This window comes from Chaetodon trifascialis, chromosome 10, assembly GCF_039877785.1.
Source record: "Chaetodon trifascialis isolate fChaTrf1 chromosome 10, fChaTrf1.hap1, whole genome shotgun sequence".
Classification (NCBI taxonomy): Eukaryota; Metazoa; Chordata; class Actinopteri; order Chaetodontiformes; family Chaetodontidae; genus Chaetodon; species Chaetodon trifascialis.
This window is the reverse complement of record NC_092065.1, coordinates 28637603-28656173: the sequence shown is the minus strand read 5'-3', so window position 1 is coordinate 28656173 and position 18571 is coordinate 28637603. Positions and strand designations below refer to the sequence as shown.

Genomic DNA, 18571 nt, shown 5'->3' with positions numbered 1-18571 from the left:
TTTTGAGACTTTAGGAACCATAAGTAGAAATGCATTCTGGGAACGCAGTGTTCGAGTGGGGCAATAAGGTACTATGAGCTCTTTAAGATAAGAAGGTGCCTGGCCATTTATGGTGATGATAATAGTGATGATCTGAATGTTTCTAGAAAGATTGTGAACATATAATTAACAAAAAACAAGGCATCAAAACCAACAACACAGACAGGCACATAAAGAATAGAAATTTGAATAAATGTTTGGTTTCTACAACAAAAGGTTTTTAACAAATAAAGTTATTATTTTGCTGGGTTACACATTTGATTCATTGAATTAATTTTGTCTTGTCATTTTTGTACTGTTCCTTTAAATCACTGAATCGGTTTTACATGAAAATTATTTAGTAAAGAGAAGTGCGTTGTCAGTTTTAGATATAAGCCTTTTTTGAAGCAGCTTTTGCCTGAAGGAGCTGCCCTGAGTGTCCTGTATGGGGTGGAACATGCTCTCCATCAGGGATAACAGCTTAGCCATCATTGTGCTTTTTTCCACCACCTCCACTGGGTGGAGGAGGCATCCCAGGTCAGAGCTGGCCACCTCAACCAGTCTGTGGAGTCTCTTCCCGTCAGCAGCCGAGATGCTGCTGCACCAGCAGACCGTTCCACAGCAGATGGCTGCTGCCACCACAGTCAAGAAAGGTCCTTCAATGTCACTGGATCATCGAACAAAACTGAGTGAACACAAGCTGAAATGTAATACATTCTTTTCCTCTCTTTTTTGTATTTTGTAGTATTATTATCTCACATCAAAACATGCTTCTGAGGCATTTAAGTTTGTTTTTTCCACATGCAGTTGGTGTCTATCTGTGGCCCACCGTGTCTGTGTTTGACATCCATTTATGTTCTCCCTCAAACCGGAAGTACAGTCAAACACGATCATTTTGTTTGACACTCAGGCTGACAGAAAAACGAAACGCATCTCTCTCTCCATTGGCTGTTTGCGGTCTCGTTAGTCTCGTTGTATCGCGAGAGTTGGATGAGCAGAAGCAGAGGGGAAGCTATCTGTCTGAGCTAATCTTCCGGGCGAGCGGATTGACTTCTTATCAAATGTTGGGTGGAACGACAACATGAATCTAACATCTACAGTCCAATGAGTTTACAATCAGCAGTCAGTTCGGCGTTAACGACAGGATGCATTTAAATACGGTTCATCGTTCTCCGAGAGAGGAGGGAGAGCTCGAGGACGGAGAGATCTGCGATGATGAAACCGAGGAAAGTGTGCCGATCCGGCGGGGGGATGGTAACAGGCCCCGCCGCGGCGCTCCTCCACGGACACGAAAACCTCACCAACATCCACACGACATGCTGCCGCACATGGGCCACCAGCCGCCAGATTTCCGCCTCCTTATGCCATACAACCGCGGACCTCACGGGCACGGCCCTTTCCCCCCGAGCCACAGGCAGCAGTGCGGGCCGAGCGGGCCCGACCGGCTTCCTGCTCCCTCTCCCCCGCCGCCGCTGCTGCCGCCGCCGCCGGGGCTCGGTCCTCACGGCGAGCCGAACCCGCGAACCAGCTTCTGGGAGCGGAGCCACGGTGCCCTGGGCAGGTTCAGGCACCGGGCCATGCCGAACGGTGGACGCGGGAATTGGAACCGAGGCAGCCGGGGACGCGGAGACAGCAGAGGTCCCCTCGGTCGTTACGGGCCCGGAGAGAGTCACGGCAACATGAAAGTCTCCCCCTCGAGAAAACGTATCCTTTCCTTTGTTCCACCACAAAATCAGCAGTCCACAGAGACACTGATTGAATTACAGCTCACCCAGGGCCTGTGAGTGTCTGCTAGCTGGAGATAATGATCATCATGTTAGAAAAACCTATAAAACTAATGTCCATGTTGCCCGTAACAGTGTCACAGGGTGTTAATGTTGATCCATGTACAGTGCAGTGTGTCCTCTACTGAGTGTCTGTCATCTGATTCAAAACCCCTGAATTTAGCAGCTGTGGGTCCCCGTCAGACCTGCTGCCATGTTTATAGAAACCTTCTGGTCATCCATTCATGTGAAACATGAGTCACACTTTACAGCTGATATGTGGACGACGTGTTGAACAGAAACGAAACCAGAGGACGACACGTCTGCTGTGAAGCTGTGAACTTCCTGTCTCCTCTCTGTCTTTATGGGTGTCTGCGGGGTGGATGACACAGACGGTACAGGTGGTGTCAGTACAGGTGGTGTCACTGAGGTGGCAAGCATGGCATGTGTGCAGCCCCCCCCATAGCATGCGTGTGCGGTGATTAATAAAGTATATCTTCTTCTTCTTTTCTGAAATAGATGAGTAATCAATCCTTTAATTAAGAAAATAATTAGCAGCTGAATCGTTATTTGTTGCCGTACGTCTGCTTTCCTGAACATCTGACAACAGAAAAACCGCCGGGGAGGAACCAGGCGAGAAAACAAGCTCACAGTGTTTCCAAACCAGACAACAGTGTTGACGAGTCCTTCGAGGATTTACTGAGCAAGTACAAGCAGATTCAGCTGGAGCTGGAGTGCATCCGTAAGGAGGAGACGATGGCTCTGGAGCCCAGCGCGTCCCCCGCCAGAGACCAGACCCCAGACAACACTGCCAGTATTACAGAGACCAAAGCAGTACCCGAAGCGGCTCAGAGTCCAGAGGAAACCGCCGAGCTGGAGGCGGCTGAGAGGAAAGTGTTCCAGGCGTTCAACATCAAGCCCCTCCGACAGAAACTCCCCACCCCCATTAACCTGGACGAGCTGAAGGGGAAGTGGTCCGAGCAGGATAACGGAGGTGAAGCTCAGTTGGAGGGTGAGCGAAAAGAAAACTGTTGGACTTAAGTGTTGTTCTGAAAGCACAAGTTCATCGACGTCAAAGTCATCCGCAGTTAAATGTTTGTTAGTTTCAGAAATCAGACACAGAAAAGGAAGAAAAACACCTGAAAGATCCAGAAATCATTAATATGAAACTGAAGTGAACAAACAAATATGTCAAAGAGATTATTTTAAAGTGAAAGAGTGTTTTAGAGTCTCACTTCCTGTCTGTGTCTTTGCAGGTGAAGAAGAAGAAAGAACAGCACAAGCTGTGGCAGAACCAGAGCAGAACGCTGACGAAGAGTCGGACGTGATGAAGAAGACGTGTCCGTGCTGCAGCGAAGAAACGGACAAAGACGAGAAGACACCAAAGACGTGCTCGTGCCGGAGCGAGTCCTCGGCCTCCAGCGAGGACTCCGTCATCTCGCATGACAAGGTGGGCTGACACTGATGGTTGTTACTGGAGAGGTGATGTTTTGTATATAATCCAAAGTAACAGTCTGAATCTCTCTCACACCGAGCAGCCGGTGGTGAAGGTGGAGGAGGAGGAGCTGTCGGAGCTGCAGCTGCGTCTCCTCGCTCTGCAGTCGGCCAGTAAGAAGTGGCAGCAGAAAGAGCTGCAGGTGATGAAGAAGAGCAAAGACCGGATCACTAAGGTGGTCCAGGAGAAGAACTCCAGCTCAGGAGGGGCTCCAGCCGGCAGGCAGCGGGTCACCACCAGGTCTGCCTCCTCTGCCGCCGCCGCCACCGCGGACAGGAGCAGAACCAGGTCCAAACCTCTGGACAGGGACCGAGACAGAACCAAGACCGGGCCCAGACCTCCAGACAGAGACAGAGACAGGCCCAAACTCTGTCCTAAACCTGGTCCCAAACCTCTGCTGGAGAGAAGCAGAACTCCAGCAAAGCCTCATATGGCCAAGAAGATGATAAACTCAGGTGAGAATACCTGCCGTCAGGCAGCCCAGCTGCTGGATCCAATCAGCGGGCTTCGCTTGAGTTGATAATAATGATATTAATAATCTCGCTCTCAGGCTCAGCGGCGAAGCAGGCGGTCAGGAAGCAGCAGCTGAAGACGTGGAAGCTGCAGCAGCAGAGAGAGCAGGAGGAGAAACGACGGCAGGAGGAGGAAGAGCGACGCAAACGAGAGGACGAGATCCGCAGAATCCGCGATCTGTCCAACCAGGACGAGCAGTACAACCGCTTCATGAAGCTGGTGGGAGGGAAGACGAGGACGCGCAGCAAAGTAAGGACGGACGCAGACCGTCCTGTTCGTCACGCGTCTGTTTGATGTTAGTGCGTCTGGTTCTGTTTGATCCACTGTGACCAGCTGAAACTACACTCTGAATCCTCAGTGGATTCAATGGCTCGGCCAATAAAATGTGGCGAGACGTCCACGCTGACGTCTCTCAGTTACTGATAAAGAAATCTAGAAGCCAAAGAGCTTCAGTTCACTGTCACATCAGACAAAGCGCAGACGCTGCAGCCAGTGAACGCATCATCAGAATAACTGGTTAACAAATGAGCGCTCAGGTGTGTCTCTGCTTCAGTCCAGGGATCGGGAGCACAGGAAGTGTGCAGGTAAACAAGGTGTGGACGCCTCAGGGAACCTCTACCAGTACGACAACTATGACGAGGTGGCGATGGACACGGACAGCGAGACCAGTTCGCCAGGTGAGCAGAGCTGTGCTGTCAAAAGGTGACAGGTGGTAGATGAGCTGTACGGTCCAATCAGATGAGTTCCATTATGAAACAGTTTGTTTGTTGTTCTCAGAAAGCTTTTATTTCTCCACCTGGTTAAAGATTCATGAAGCATGTCGATGAACATGCAGCAGCTTCTCCTGTCTGTCTGTCTGTCTGTCTGTCTGTCTGTCTGTCTGTCTGTCTGTCTGTCTGTCTCTGTGTCTCTGTCTGTCTGTCTCTCTCTGTGTCTCTGTCTGTCTGTCTGTCTGTCTGTCTGTCTGTCTCTGTCTGTCTGTCTGTCTGTCTGTCTGTCTCTTTGTGTGTCTGTCTCTGTCTGTCTCTGTCTGTCTGTCTGTCTGTCTGTCTGTCTGTCTGCCTGCTCTGTCTGTCTGTCTGTCTGTCTGTCTGTCTGTCTGTCTGTCTGTCTGTCTGTCTGTCTGTCTGTCTCTGTCTGTCTGTCTCAGTAAAGTTGATTCTCTGCTTGATGAGCTGCTGTCTGTCTTCACTCAAAGATAGTTTGTGAGTGAACAGATGCGTCACTCTGTCAGTGGACTGAGTGTCTTTGACTGTTTCCTGTTGTGTGTTTCAGTGCCGTCGCCGACACACAACCAGCTGGCTGCAGACGATCCAGGATGTTTCCCTCAGGTGTCTCTTTACCTGACTGACTCACATCAGTTTGGAATGGTACGCCCCCCCCTCTGCCGCTGCAGCAGAGCGTTAAAGTGGAGACATGCAGCTGATGTTTGTTCTGCAGAGTGAAATGAAGAAACGTCTTTAACATTGACATAAATTCGTCTCTCTCAGGATTTCTCTCAGCCGTTCCTCTCCTCCGTGCTGTCCGGTGGACCTCCCCCACCTCCACCTCTCCCCCCTCCACCAGATGAGCTGGAGCCTCCTCCCAAACCTCCCTTCGCTGACGAGGAAGAGGAGGAGGAGATGCTGCTCAGGGAGACGTGTCTGATGTCTATGGCCAACAAGAGAGTGGCAGCGACTGAGGTTGGTGTCGAGTGTTTGCTCTGCTCAGACTCTGGGTGGTGCTCCTCCACCCAGAGTTAAACGTTCACAGCGACAGCAGGTCCACGTGAAGCTGGAAGCAGTTTATCCTAAAGTCTGAACATGAACGTGACGTTTGTCTGCAGGAGAAGAGCTGCAGCGGTCCTCCGTCGCCCGGCCGTCAGCCTCCTGCAGGCGTCCAGCCGCCGGCCAGAGGAAACCTGAGCACCGTCAGTCTGAACACGGTGTCCCAGTCCAGGAGCAGCAAGTTCAGCAGAGGACATCATGCTAACAGAGCGCCGCTGGTGGTGAGAAGCACGCGCACACGCACACACACACACACACACACACACACACACACACACACACACACACACACGAACCAGAGTCTTATCTTCACCTCACACATTAAAACCACATCAAGCAGACGTGCAGCTGAGAGCAACAACACTCGGCCTATGATGATGATGATGATGATGATGATGATGATGATGATGATGATGTGGAGCTTCATCCTGCAGCACAGACCATCAGATTCGGTGTTTAGTGGACAGTAACAGGTCTGGGATCAGTGGATTCACCTGCTTGTTGTCGTGTTTCCCTCCAGCTGCCCAGACACAAGTCGGTGGTGGTTTCTCTCAACGATTCGGACGACAGCGACTCCGACATGGACGCCTGCAGCTCCACGCAGGCGGCGTTTGGAGGGCTGGAGTTCATGATCAAAGAGGCCAGGAGGACCGTGGAGGTGGGTGCAGCTCACCAGACGTGAGAGAACATTAGAAGGAGCACCTGAGCCATCGATGACCGTTGATGATGTCTCAGGGTGAAAGGCAGCGTGATGAGTGTCTGAAATCTAACGTTTGTCCGTCCAAACTGAGGAATGTGACGTCGTCTCAGATACAATCTAAACACAACATCAAAAATCTTTTCCAGGCCGCGAAGCCGAAAGCAGCGTCAGGATCTGAGAAGGAGAACAACCCCGTCCGAACCCCGGAGGCATTACCTGAAGCCAAGAAGGCCGAGTACCGCCTGCTCAAAGAGGAAATCGCCAGGTACAGGAAGTACTGTCATTACTACACGCTCATTAAGGTCGGCGGTCAGAATCACTCTGTGGCGCTCTGGTGATGTTTAACCGAGGGAAATGTTTGTGATGTCACAGCAGGGAGAAGCAGAAGATGCTGAAGGACCACAGCGTGAGCTGCACCTCACCTGCTGTCACTGACTCTGTGCTGGACTCACCTGGAAAATCAGCTGCAGAGCTGAAACTGACCGAAGCAGAGCAGAGACTCAACAAACACAGGTGAGACGGTCCGCACACAGCACACACACACACACACACACACACACACACACACACACACACACACACACACACACACACGTCTGAAGGTGTGTGGAGGGAGCATCAAGCGTGTCGAACGGCACAGTGACCGAGTCTGTCTCACAGGGAGCTGCTGCAGAGGGACGAGGCCGTGCTGAGACATCTGCTCCAGCAGGAGCTGAAGAAGAGGGAGTCTCTGAAGGCCGCCGAGGGGAAGGTGGCCAAACTGAGGGAGCAGCTGCAGGCGTCAGAGAAGATCGCCAGCGCCAACAGGACGCTCCTCAAGAAGCTGCAGGAACAGGTGGGAGGACGAGACGAGACCAGACGAGACGGAGGCTGTTTGAGTCCTGGTTCATGTCTGACCTCTGGTCCTCCTCTGCAGGTGCATCGCGTCGAACATCGAGTGTCCATAAAGAAGAGTCTGACCGTCAGGTTGGAGCAGGAGCTGACTCACGCTCGGCTGACTGCCGGCAGAGGCTTGAAACGGCGAACAGACTCCACCCAGAAGCAGGTGAGCAACACGTTTGAAGTCCATCGGTGCAGGTGTGTGTGGGCTGAGTGTGTGAGGCAGACAGACGGTTACAGCTGGGAACTTCAGCTCTGAGCCTCGCTTAAAAAAATAACACCGTTTTTAAGAACTGCATCTTCTGGGGAGAGTTGTACCATCCACCTGACGCCCTGGTTTGGTCACCTGAGCTGCAGGTGAGCAGTAATTGGGTAGAATAGTTGTCATGGCAGCAGAATACCTGTGAGGCAGCTGTGTACCATCAGAAGGAGAACTGAAGTCATGAACCTCCTTTATTCCTTCACTTTGAGGCTTCCTGCTGCCTTCATTTCAAATACAGCTCAAATATGATTCATCGTATTTGTACTTTTATTTGTGTACTGAAGTGTACTTTATACACTACAGAACTCAGCACCATGTTCTAGATGTACCACCTGTGGTTTTAACGTCCCCGAATAACGATGAAGTACTGACTGATTTTTGGAGGTTCATTGGGGACATTTCTTTATGATGTCAGCTTCGCTTTGTGAGCGCTGCGTTAGCCGTAACGGCCGAGTGACAGCGGAACATCTGCAACGCTCAGCAGCATCGAAAGAGTTTAATGCTGTTTTAGTTTACCTTTACGGCGTCTGACGAGTCAGACGGCACCTTTTAGAAGGTAATAAAACGTTTAAGTTAGCTAATTAGATACTTCCGCTTTTTACCGCTGTGTTTTCGTGGTTAGCAAACATTAGCCACATGCTATCGTACAGCTTGCTAACATGAGCTGCCTGACAGTTAATAACACAGTTAGCTTAGCTGCTGCGGAAGCTACCTGTAGCGTTTTTACCTGTTGGGGGTGTTAACCAAGAGCACAGAAGGTTTGTTAAGATGAGTTTTGACTCGTTGAAATAGTTTTTAGTGTTAATTTAAACCCGTTTTATTTCCATATTCCACAGCTAGCTTTAGCTTAAATTAAATGTATGACGGAGTGTGTGTGTGTAGTCTGATAGCATGTTAGCATTGTTTAGCAGCCTGATTATGTGACGCAGTACAAATTGGCATCACATGGATTATGTTGATTATGTTGATTGATGATTAAAACGCCAGGTAAACTTCCAGATTGGAGGCACTTGAACTTGATTTACCTCTTATGGGTCGAACAGCACACATTCAGGAGTCACTGCTCGGTAATGATGATGATGATGAAGAATAATAAATATAGAGCAGAGCCATTACAGACTTAAAGCAGTGTATGACAGTGGTGCTGCAGTGTGCAGTTTGGCATTATGTGATTAAATGTAATATGCAAAGCTCAGTGATGGGACACACACTAGAGTCATGTCTGGGAATCTCTTCCGGTGCTTGAGTTTATCTGGTAACGTCATCTCTGTTTTGCTGCTGTTGCTCCTGTTGTTCACGTACGTACACATGCAGCACTGACTGAACTCTACGTTTGCCCCCTCTCAGTCCAGTAAGCTGCTGCGTGTGGATGGAGCCCCTCGCGGTTCGGAGCGTCACTTTGCAGAGCTGATCGCTCAGAAGCAGCGGCTGCAGCAGCTGGAGTCAGAGTACGCCCTCAAGATCCAGAAGCTGAAGGAGGCTCAGGCCCTGCGCAACAAAGGACTGCCTTCAGATCTACTCGCGGAGCCCCCAGTACGAGCCTCCACCCCTCCTGACCCTCAGAGCCAGCTCCCGCCTCCCTCCACCCCCTTCCCTCTGCCCCAGCCCTCCCTGCACGACCTCACCCAGGACAAACTCACCCTGGACAGTGAAGACGTACCCGAGGCCGATGATCACGAACCAGAATCTGCACCTGCACCAACGCCGACACCTGCTGCCGCCGCCAAAGGAAGCCGCAGACACTCCCTCCTTCAGTCCAGCAGCACATTCACCAAACCCAACCTGGAGCAGCTGAGCTCCACTCCAGCTAAAGACAGCTGCTCTGCCAAACCTGCCAAGACCCCCACCAGCTCCAAACCCCCTGCAGAGATGTTTTCGGGCTTGGATCTGGACGCTCTGAAGCTGAGGTACCAGCAGCAGGCCCGGCTGGGAGAGCTGCTGCTGAGTGAGCTGCACAAAGTGGGGGAAAATGTTGACAGCCCCCCAGCTGGAAAGGTGACCGGCGGAACGTTAACATGCTTTTTCAGTACTGAAACTGCAACACGTTTTCTTTATAAGTTCACTTGATCTTGCAGGGTATCTGCAGATGTTAAGCACCTTAAATAGATGCACTTTCACAAGTTTAGATCTTCTGTAGTTCCACCAGCCACAGTTTTTATATTAGTAACAGGTTACGTTGTGTTAGAATAAATTGAATTTATTCTTTTCATATTCACGATCAATGTCGTATTTTTCTGTGACTGCAGGTGGTTTCAGTGGAGGTGGACGCAGCCGCGAGCCAATCAGGGAGCTCGGAGCTGAAGCCAGTTCCCTTTGGAGCCTATCACAGCCCTCTGCTGGTCTTCAAATCATACAGGTACAAATATAAGAGTAGGGAGGCCCTGAGGGGTCACACTGGGAAGGTTTTTTAAGAACTACTTTTGCTTTTCCACACAGCACTTTTGCATTCAGCTGCAGGCTCACGCTGTGTCAGAACCAGACCTACATGATAGCAAATCAAACACAGCTCAGCCTCTGTGGATCAGAGGGAAGTCAAGAAGACTAATGGACACGAGAAATAGAAATGATTGAAGTGAAATCATAAAAACAATAAACTGAAAGAAATAGTTAATCACAATAAAAACATAGAAAGCAAGAAAACAAGAGGTTTATAATTTAAAATTACCTGAACAACCTGTCTGACAGACAAGCTCCTGAACACCACAAACTGCTTTAAAAACTCAGGTTTTACTGTTTAAAGTATTTCATGTTTTAAAACCCAAACCAAAGCAGCAGATTTCTGAGTGATAAAGAATCTCTGTGTCCTCTGTGTCTCAGGTTCAGTCCATATTACAGGACCAAGGAGAAGTTATCACTGAGCTCTGTAACATACAGCAGCACCATCGAGCCAAGGAAGTGTTTCTGCCGCTTCGACCTGACGGGAACCTGCAATGACGACGACTGCAGATGGTGAGAACGTTAGCATCATTCGCTCTCTGCTCGTCCTGCTGTTTGTGGCCTTCATCGCTGTCTCTGTCTGCTCCCTCTGTCCTGCAGGCAGCACATGAGAAACTGCACACTGACCGGAAACCAGCTCTTCCAGGACATCCTGTCGTACAGTCTGCCTCTGATTGGCTGCTCTGAGAGCAGCTCAGACGAGGACATCAGCGCTGCCACAGGTGGACCGCAGAGAGACCCTTTTGTGTCAGTCGACTGTTCAAACAGAAGGTGTTTGGAGTTAACACGTTTTTCTGATTTGTAGAAAAGTACATGAAGAAGCTGTTTGGAACCAACAAAGACCGGATGGGAGTCGACCAGAAGGCCGTCCTGCTCGTCAGCAAAGTGAACGAAAGCAAGCGACACGGTCAGTGAACTTTCCCTTCCTGCTCACCGTCGTCAGAGAAACTGTTTGCAGACTCGTGAACTCTTCATCTTCCTCCAGTCCCCCCATTCACCACCTGTAAGGACACGAGGAGGTGGAGACCGAAGCCGTCCACCCAGAGCAGCTTCACCCCAGAGGACGACAGCGAGGACGAGACGGCAGCTGGAAACCTGACGGCTGGGAGACACGGTGAGGACGCGTCTACCGACAGCCGCTCGCAGAAAGACAAACATGTCAGCTGTTAATGTCTGCCGTCTTTCAATCAGACGAGAGGCTTCATGATATTCTTCATCTTCAGTCTCTTCAGCGCTGCGACGTTCTGTTCTCGATCAGCTGGGCTTCATCTGTCCACTGTCTGTCTTTGTCCAGGCGACTGCTCTCAGACCAGCCTGTCCGCTCTGGACGTTTGCGTCACATCAGAGGACAAACGTTATTTCACCAGTGAGACAGACGACATATCAAACCTGGAGACCAGCGTCCTGGAGAGCTCTGGAGACACTCAGCTGTGGATCAAATTAGCCTACAAATACCTCAATCAGAACGAGACGTGAGTCCCCTTTTGTTTTCTGTCCCGAACGCCTCGTTTGACTTTGCTCTTCACGCTGAGAGTCTAACTGTGTGTGTCTGTCTCTGTGCGTGTGTGTGTGTGTGTAGGTCTGCGGCAGAGTGTCTGGAAGCTGCCTTGAACACGTTGTCTCGTGCTCTGGAGACTAACTGTGATAACCCCGAGGTGTGGAGCCACTACCTGTCCCTGTTCTCCAGGCGGGGCAGCAGGGAGGAGGTGCAGGAGATGTGTGAGATGGCTGTGGAGCACGCGCCCGACTACAAAGTGTGGTGGAACGTAAGTCCTCTCCTTTCTACTGAAGGCCTGTGATCCTGTGCTGAATGTCCTCAGGTTGTCCTCCAGCTGTCCTCCAGCAGTTGTGGCTCTCTCGCTGTTCACAACAGAAGCAGCTGTTTTTCATCAGCCGCATTTATGACGCAGTTTACAGCTGGAGAAACGAATTGAACTGTCTGTGGTTGATTGTGTTTTCTGATGGTTTTCTCTCTGCAGTATTTAAACCTGGAGAGCTCATTCGAGGGGAAGGACTATGTGTGCGATCGCCTGCTGCAGTTTCTCCTCACTGAAGCTTCTGCTGGTGTCTCAGACAGACTGTCCTTCCAGCTGATGGAGGCTCTGCTCTACAGAGTCGAGCTCAACCAGTTCACAGGCAGGATGGAGAGCGCTCTGGCCATTTTACAGGTGAGACATGAGCCGAAAGATGTTGTAAAAGTGGCCGTTCTGTCCTGAATCTGCTGTGGTCCAGTGCTGGAAACACTTTCAGTTTAACACTGAACACTGTGGACACGACAAGCTGAGTGATTGAATCCATCTCTGCTTTAATTCAGCCCACAGTTATGAATCAAAGGCAGACGCATAAAACTGAAGATTCAGAACTCAACTTCTCACTAAAAGCTTCATTTAGAGGTTGAGCTGTTTGTCGTGGACACGTCTGGACTCTGTGGACAGTCCTGGCCCTCACCTGGTCCCCTGTGAGATGAAGTGATGATCAGAAAGATGTTTGATTTGTGTGCAGAATGCCTTGAAATCAGCCCACGACCGGAGCATCGCCGAGCACCTGACGGCCAGCGACCGCGCGTTGCTCTGGCTCTCTTACATCCACCTGACGGAGTTCGACCGGCTGCCGTTCAGCCTGTACGACCCGGCGGAGTCCGGTCCGTCCAGACTGGTCAGCAGGGAGTCCTTCATGCTGCCCTGGAGGACGGTGCAGGACGTCAGCACGCCGCCTGACACCCTCATCGCTCTATTCCAAGGTACAGACCCACCAAACAGCCCCAAACGATGTGCTAGCAGCAGAAAGAGAGAAAGAGAAAAGTCCTCTGCACACAAAACATGGCTCTTATTCTTTATTAACAGCCTGTATGAACACAGTGCTGCTGCAGACAAAGATCATTTCCTTTTAAACGTGCTCTCATCTAATGTGTTTTACTCAGAGGCCTCAGCTTTCAGCGTTCCTTGTCTTTGTTTCCCCTCTAAGACGCCATCCATCAATGCACTGATGAGAGTTTGTCTCCGAGCGAGAGGACGCTGGCCTGCCTGCCTCTTCACACCAACCTCATCTTCCTCAACAAGCTGCTGGAGAGGTGAGCTGACTCCTCTCTGATTGGTCTGATGAAGGAACTGGAACTGGACATGTCCTCTACAGGAGACGGACTGTGCAGCGTCTGGCCTTTGTTGACCTTATTTCATTTAGAAACGTTGACGTGCTGAACGCCGTATTTAAGGATGCCGCCGTCGTGTCCCTGCAGGTTCGATGAGGGCGTTGTTCTCTGTGAGTCTCTGCTGGAGTTTTGTCCTGAGTCCTGCGCTCTGAGAGACGCTCTGGCCGACCTCCACATCAGGAAAGGAGACGGAGATCAGGCGGTCAACATGTGGCTTCACGTCCTGGCTGAGTGTCCCAACAACGCTGAGGTCTTCTATCACTCCTGCAAGTTCCTCATGGCTCAGGTGAGCTCAGGCTGCTCCGACACCGTCTGCATGCGATTGGACGCACAGCGAGCAGGTTACTGTTGTTGCTCAGTGAAACTGCAGGTGGCTCCATGTCTTTTGTCTCGTGTTGTCTGACAGGACAAGTCGAGCGCCATCGTCCCTCTGTTCAGAGGCTTCATCCTGAGTCTCTGTGAGGACCAGCAGAGTCAGAAGAAACCCGTGGACGTCCTGCGGTACGCCGCGTGTGCTCTGTGCAGCTGTGATAGATGGCGTCACGGCGAGGACTGGACTGACGCTTTGCTGTCGTTTCCTTCCTTCAGGCACATCCTTGGATTTCCCACCGAGGAGCTGCTGAGAGGTCCAATCATCAAGGAGCTTCAGGAGCAGCTCAGTCAGCAGATGCCTTACCTCCACCTGATCCACTGGTGGGTGGGTGGGTGGGTGGGTGGGTGTGTGTGTGTGTGTGTGTGTGTGTGTGTGTGTGTGTGTGTGTGTGTGTGTGTGTGAGAGAGAAATACATATTAGATGTAAATGCTGGAGTTTAAACTGTTGGTGGTTGTTGCTGCAGTCGCTGGCAGTGGCTGCACGGCTCTGTGGAGGACACGGTGGACGCCTTCGAGAGAGCGCTGGCGTCACCCCTGAAGCTGGAAGAGCTTCACAAACTGTGGATGGAGTGAGTGTCACCTGCAGGAGCTTCGCCTGCTGTTTTCAGCCTCATTGTGACACACTGAGCGTTCACAGCATGACAGGACAGAGAGCTCCATCTGCAGAGAACAGGTCTCACTCTGTGACACACCACGGTGGTGTCAGAGTGGAGCTTCTTCCCTCACAGATGATCTTTGACGAGCTCACACCAACATGAATCTGTGTCAGCTGTGTGAGAGCTGAAGGCTTCTGCTCTGAGCTCAGATCAGACTGTGTGTGTGCCTCTGCAGCTACCTGCTGTTCAGCAGCCGTCAGCAGGCCCGCCCTCCAGCCAGCAGTCAGTCCAAACTGTTCTCAGATCTGGTGCATCGCTGTCTGAGCACCGTCCCGTCTCGACTGGAGGTCCTCTTCAACCCGGCCGAGTTCTGGAGCTGCTACCACTTCCACAACAAGGTGAGACTGTGTGTGTGTGTGTGTGTGTGTGTGTGTGTGTGTGTGTGTGTGTGTGTGTGTGTGTGTGTGTGTGTGTGTGTGTGTGTGTGTGTGTGTGTGTGTGTGTGTGTGTGTGTGTGTGTGTGTGTGTGTGGGCTCAGCTGTCTGAAGCAGCTCGAATGATTCTTTGTCGATGTATCTTCAGGTGGTGACTCTTTACCTGAGCTGTTTGCCGCCGTCCCAGCATGCACTGGTCCTGGAGAGACTGAGATATGCCATGCCCAACAACATCGAACTGGGCCTGAGGTACACACACGCGTGCACACACACACACACACACACACACACACACTTGAAGATGAGGTTGTTGTTTGTTGTTGTCTCTGTGTCTGACCTCACAGACCTTCAGCAGGTAAATGCTCGCGTCTTTGCTCTCTGTCTGATGTGAACCTGTGGAGTTAACTGGTAATCATCTGCACCAGTAGATAAACTGGTGGCCGCATGCTGTGTGTGTGTCGGGGACAGAGGCCGTTGTTTTGGCTGCTCTCTGAGTCGAGATGTTGCTGCGCAGGTTGCTGCATCAGGAGTGGCAGGACGGAAACGTTGAGCAGCTGAAGTTCCAGGCCAGGATGTTGAGCAGTCACTCTCCAAAGTGTCTGGCCCACTGGAAAATGTGAGTGGACAGAGACGCAAAGACAACGTCAAAAATGTCAAAGTTTGAGTGGAACCAGGTGGTCAGTCGAGATTAGACCCAACGAGCTTCAGCCACAGGTCAGACGAGACTGTTCATGGTCAGCAGATCCCACGAGAAGGCGAAAACAAGGACGAATTAAACGTACAAACGCAGTTTTATTCCTTCATGCCAGAGAGCACTGGTTCCCAACGTGGGGTCCTGCACCCCTCCAAGGCCTGCAAGATAAATCTGAAGGGTCACAAGATGATTGGAAAACAGAAAACAAAAACGATATTAGAAAGTGACCGAAGTTTTTTAAACACGAAACCATATTTGTGAGGTGTTCTTAAAGATTGACATCTTCAGTAGGAACCAATGAGCTCGGGGCTGAGAGCTTCAGACAGGAAGTCAGACCGTAGTGAGAGACGGACCAACGTGTTGTCTGAAGACGAGATTTGATGAAGACTAGATGAAGATGTGTTGAAGCTGACGGCCTGTTTGTTTCTCGCAGAGCGATAGCTGTGGAGAGGGAGCTGAAGGAGCGATCCGAGGTGAGTTAGCGATGGAGGCGATGTGACAGTCAACGGCAGGAAGCTTAGCCAACATCATTTCAATCAACAGGTTCCTTTTTTGTTGTTAAAAGCGGTGAAAATGTTTGAAGTCAGCAGGAAGTGTGAAGTTTTCTCTCCCTCAGCTGTCGATGACTGTTAATTGTTCCTGGATGTGATTCTTCCCTCTGCAGGTTTTAGATCAGCACTAATGTGTAAAGTAGCTCTTTAGCTTCTTGTTGACTGTTGGTTTGTTGGTCTTTGCTGTGTTTTTGTACATTTTCTTGACTGAACCTCTGACTTCATTCCACGCTTTGCTTTTTCTGTCTTACTGACACAAAGCTCCGGCGTCTGGTGTCTTTTTTCTCCCCCCTCCCTTTTTTATGTCATGTTGTTTCTTCTCCAGGTTCGACTTCTCTATCAGCAGGCCCTCCATCACCTTCCACTGTGTGCTGCCCTGTGGAAAGATGTAATTTACCTCCTTCAGTTTGTCTCTAACATGCATGACATGCAAACACTCAGCGCCTGTTTACACTCGGTCACTTCATGTGTCTCCGGCCCATCGATCGTTGTGCAGAAACATTCAAGAAGTCTCATTGTTCAGACAGCTCAGGAGGAGGGTGGAGACGCAGTTTACTCATCCCAGATGGCTTTCTACTGAAGACCACCCACTAACAGCCAGCCGCTAACAAAGTGCAGCTAACAGCCAGCCGCTAACAAAGTGCAGCTAACAAACAGCCGCTAACAAAGTGCAGCTAACAAACAGCCGCTAACAAAGTGCAGCTAACAGCCAGCCGCTAACAAAGTGCAGCTAACAAACAGCCGCTAACAAAGTGCAGCTAACACCCAGCCGCTAACAAAGTGCAGGTAACAGCCAGCCGCTAACAAAGTGCAGCTAACAAACAGCCGCTAACAAAGTGCAGCTAACAAACAGCCGCTAACAAAGTGCAGCTAACAAACAGCCGCTAACAAAGTGCAGCTAACAAACAGCCGCTAAAAAGTGCAGCTAACAGCCAGTCGCTAACAAAGTGCAGCTAACAAACAGCCGCTAACAAAGTGCAGCTAACAGCCAGTCGCTAACAAAGTGCAGCTAACAAACAGCCGCTAACAAAGTGCAGCTAACAGCCAGCCGCTAACAAAGTGCAGCTAACAAACAGCCGCTAACAAAGTGCAGCTAACAAACAGCGGCTAACAAAGTGCAGCTAACAGCCAGCCGCTAACAGAGTGCTGCTAACAGCCAGCCACTAACAGAGTGCTGCTAACAAACAGCCGCTAACAGAATGCAGCTAACAGCCAGCTGCTAACAAACTGCTGCTAACAGCCAGCTGCTAACAAACTGCTGCTAACAGCCAGCCTCTAATGAGCAAAACACTATTAACTGGATTCAGTCTCTCAGGTGTAAACTGGTTTTATCCTGAGAGGAGACACCTGAAGTGACACAATGAGTCCTTTGTGTTGTTTACATCACACCTGTATACACACCTGTTCACCTGCTGCCCCCTCCCTCCCCCTCTGTCTCCTCTCCCTTTGTCTTCTCTCCTGCTCCCTCTGTCTCCTCCCTGTCTCCCTCTCCCTGTCTTTCTCCTACCCCCTCTGTTTCTTCTTCTCTCTCTTTCTCTCTCTCTCTCTCTATCCTTTCTCCTCCCCTCTACCTCCTCTCCTCCCTCCCCCTCTGTCTTTTCTCCTCCTCTGTCTCCCTCTCCCTGTCTTTTCTCCTGTCCTCCCTCTCTTGCCCTGTCTTTTTTCCTCCGCCTGTCTCCCTGTCTCCCCCTGCTGTCCCTGTCCCCCCCCTGCAGCGGGTGCTGTCTGAAGCAGCAGAGGGAGGACAGACGGACAGACTGAGGAGGCTCCTGGACAGGTGTCAGCAGGTGGGAGTGAGTCTCAGTGAGTGACTCAGTTTAGTGGATGAGACAGAAGACGTGACGTCCACCAGCTGCACAATAAACTCAAAGCAGAATCAATGAATCAATCAGCTGTAGATGATTGAGTGAGAGCAGGCAGATGAGACGAGGTAAGACAGCTTCCTCCTCCTCCTCCTCCTCCTCCTCGGACCCCTGAGCGGCCTCCAGTCTGTCTGGAGCTGCTTAAATCACATCATGTACGTAAGTATCAGCTGCTGAGTGACACAGTGTTGCCTTTGTTCTTTGATTCATGTCCTCCCTCTTTTTGTTCCTGTCACTTTTCATTTGGACTTCATTTCCTCCCGTTTGGTTTTCAATTTTCAATATCCCCGAAGAACCCCCAACCACCACCCCACCCACCCCCACCCCCCAGTGATGCTGCAACATCTGCACGTTGTCTTTTCTTTGTCTCCTGAAGAGAAACAAGACTTTTATTTTGTTAAGCAGTCAGAGAAAAACAACGCAGACTTTTTGAGTACGGATCTGCGAGTGGAGCTGCTTTAGTATTTTCTATTTGGCTTCGTCGGGTCTGAATGTGCGAAAGAGGGACTGATCCACAGAGACTGATCCGCCTCCAGACCAGCAGCACTGTTAGAGGCAGGCAGACCCTCGCCAACATGCTCTCATGTGCAATTTGTCTTTTTCTTTTTGTCAAAATTCTACATTTAATGATTAAAGAGTATTAGCAAGGAGAGGAGAGAAGTCCTTCCACTGTTGTTTTTTATATGTACATGTTGCATTTAAATGTTATTAAATTATTTTCTAAAGATAAAAAAAATTGTCCCCTGAGTTTTTATTGAGTCACAAGTCTTTGTGTCCATCTGTTGGTTAAAAGCTCATCAGGTGTTGCAGTCTAAGAAAATCAAACATTTAACTGTCCTGCCTTCACATTGTGAGTCCACTGAGACACTGAAGACCGCAGTCTGAACAGATGAACAAATTACAGATCTGGGAGCAGATTTAGACTGAAATCAATTTTATTTTCCATTTAAACAAAATCACAAAAACAGATTTTTTTCATCTGAGGGATGTCGTCAGAGTCACAGTTTTGAACTGAGGATGATGCTCAGATGCTGCAGGTCACGTGACCCCACGCTGGTCGCCTCATTGAAATGATTCTTTTA

At 50.3% G+C, this 18571-nt stretch overlaps 1 protein-coding gene across 1 annotated transcript; it reads left to right on the top strand.

The window, feature by feature from the left end:
- The first annotated feature begins 1031 nt into the window (after positions 1–1031).
- Positions 1032–18218, top strand: LOC139337379 (zinc finger C3H1 domain-containing protein-like). Its single transcript, XM_070971923.1, has 35 exons — positions 1032–1722; positions 2392–2793; positions 3038–3231; positions 3320–3731; positions 3827–4038; positions 4343–4466; positions 5065–5159; positions 5280–5471; positions 5615–5776; positions 6076–6213; positions 6402–6520; positions 6628–6768; positions 6916–7090; positions 7172–7300; positions 8744–9391; positions 9643–9752; positions 10214–10345; positions 10433–10554; positions 10638–10739; positions 10818–10946; positions 11127–11304; positions 11412–11598; positions 11812–12000; positions 12335–12572; positions 12797–12902; positions 13068–13266; positions 13387–13481; positions 13569–13673; positions 13817–13921; positions 14184–14346; positions 14531–14631; positions 14897–14998; positions 15510–15549; positions 15953–16015; positions 17343–18218. Exons 1-35 carry the CDS (start codon positions 1164–1166, stop codon positions 17436–17438), a joined length of 6264 nt encoding a protein of 2087 aa, XP_070828024.1. The 5' UTR covers positions 1032–1163; the 3' UTR covers positions 17439–18218.
- Positions 18219–18571: the final 353 nt, after the last annotated feature.

Bases quoted from the DNA above. Each gene is read 5' to 3' on its own strand.
- LOC139337379 (XM_070971923.1), top strand. From the start codon at position 1,164: ATGCATTTAAATACGGTTCATCGTTCTCCGAGAGAGGAGGGAGAGCTC. The intron at 4,467-5,064 runs GTGAGCAGAGCT...TGTGTGTTTCAG, and splicing joins CAGCGAGACCAGTTCGCCAG to TGCCGTCGCCGACACACAAC. The intron at 5,777-6,075 runs GTGAGAAGCACG...GTTTCCCTCCAG, and splicing joins CTAACAGAGCGCCGCTGGTG to CTGCCCAGACACAAGTCGGT.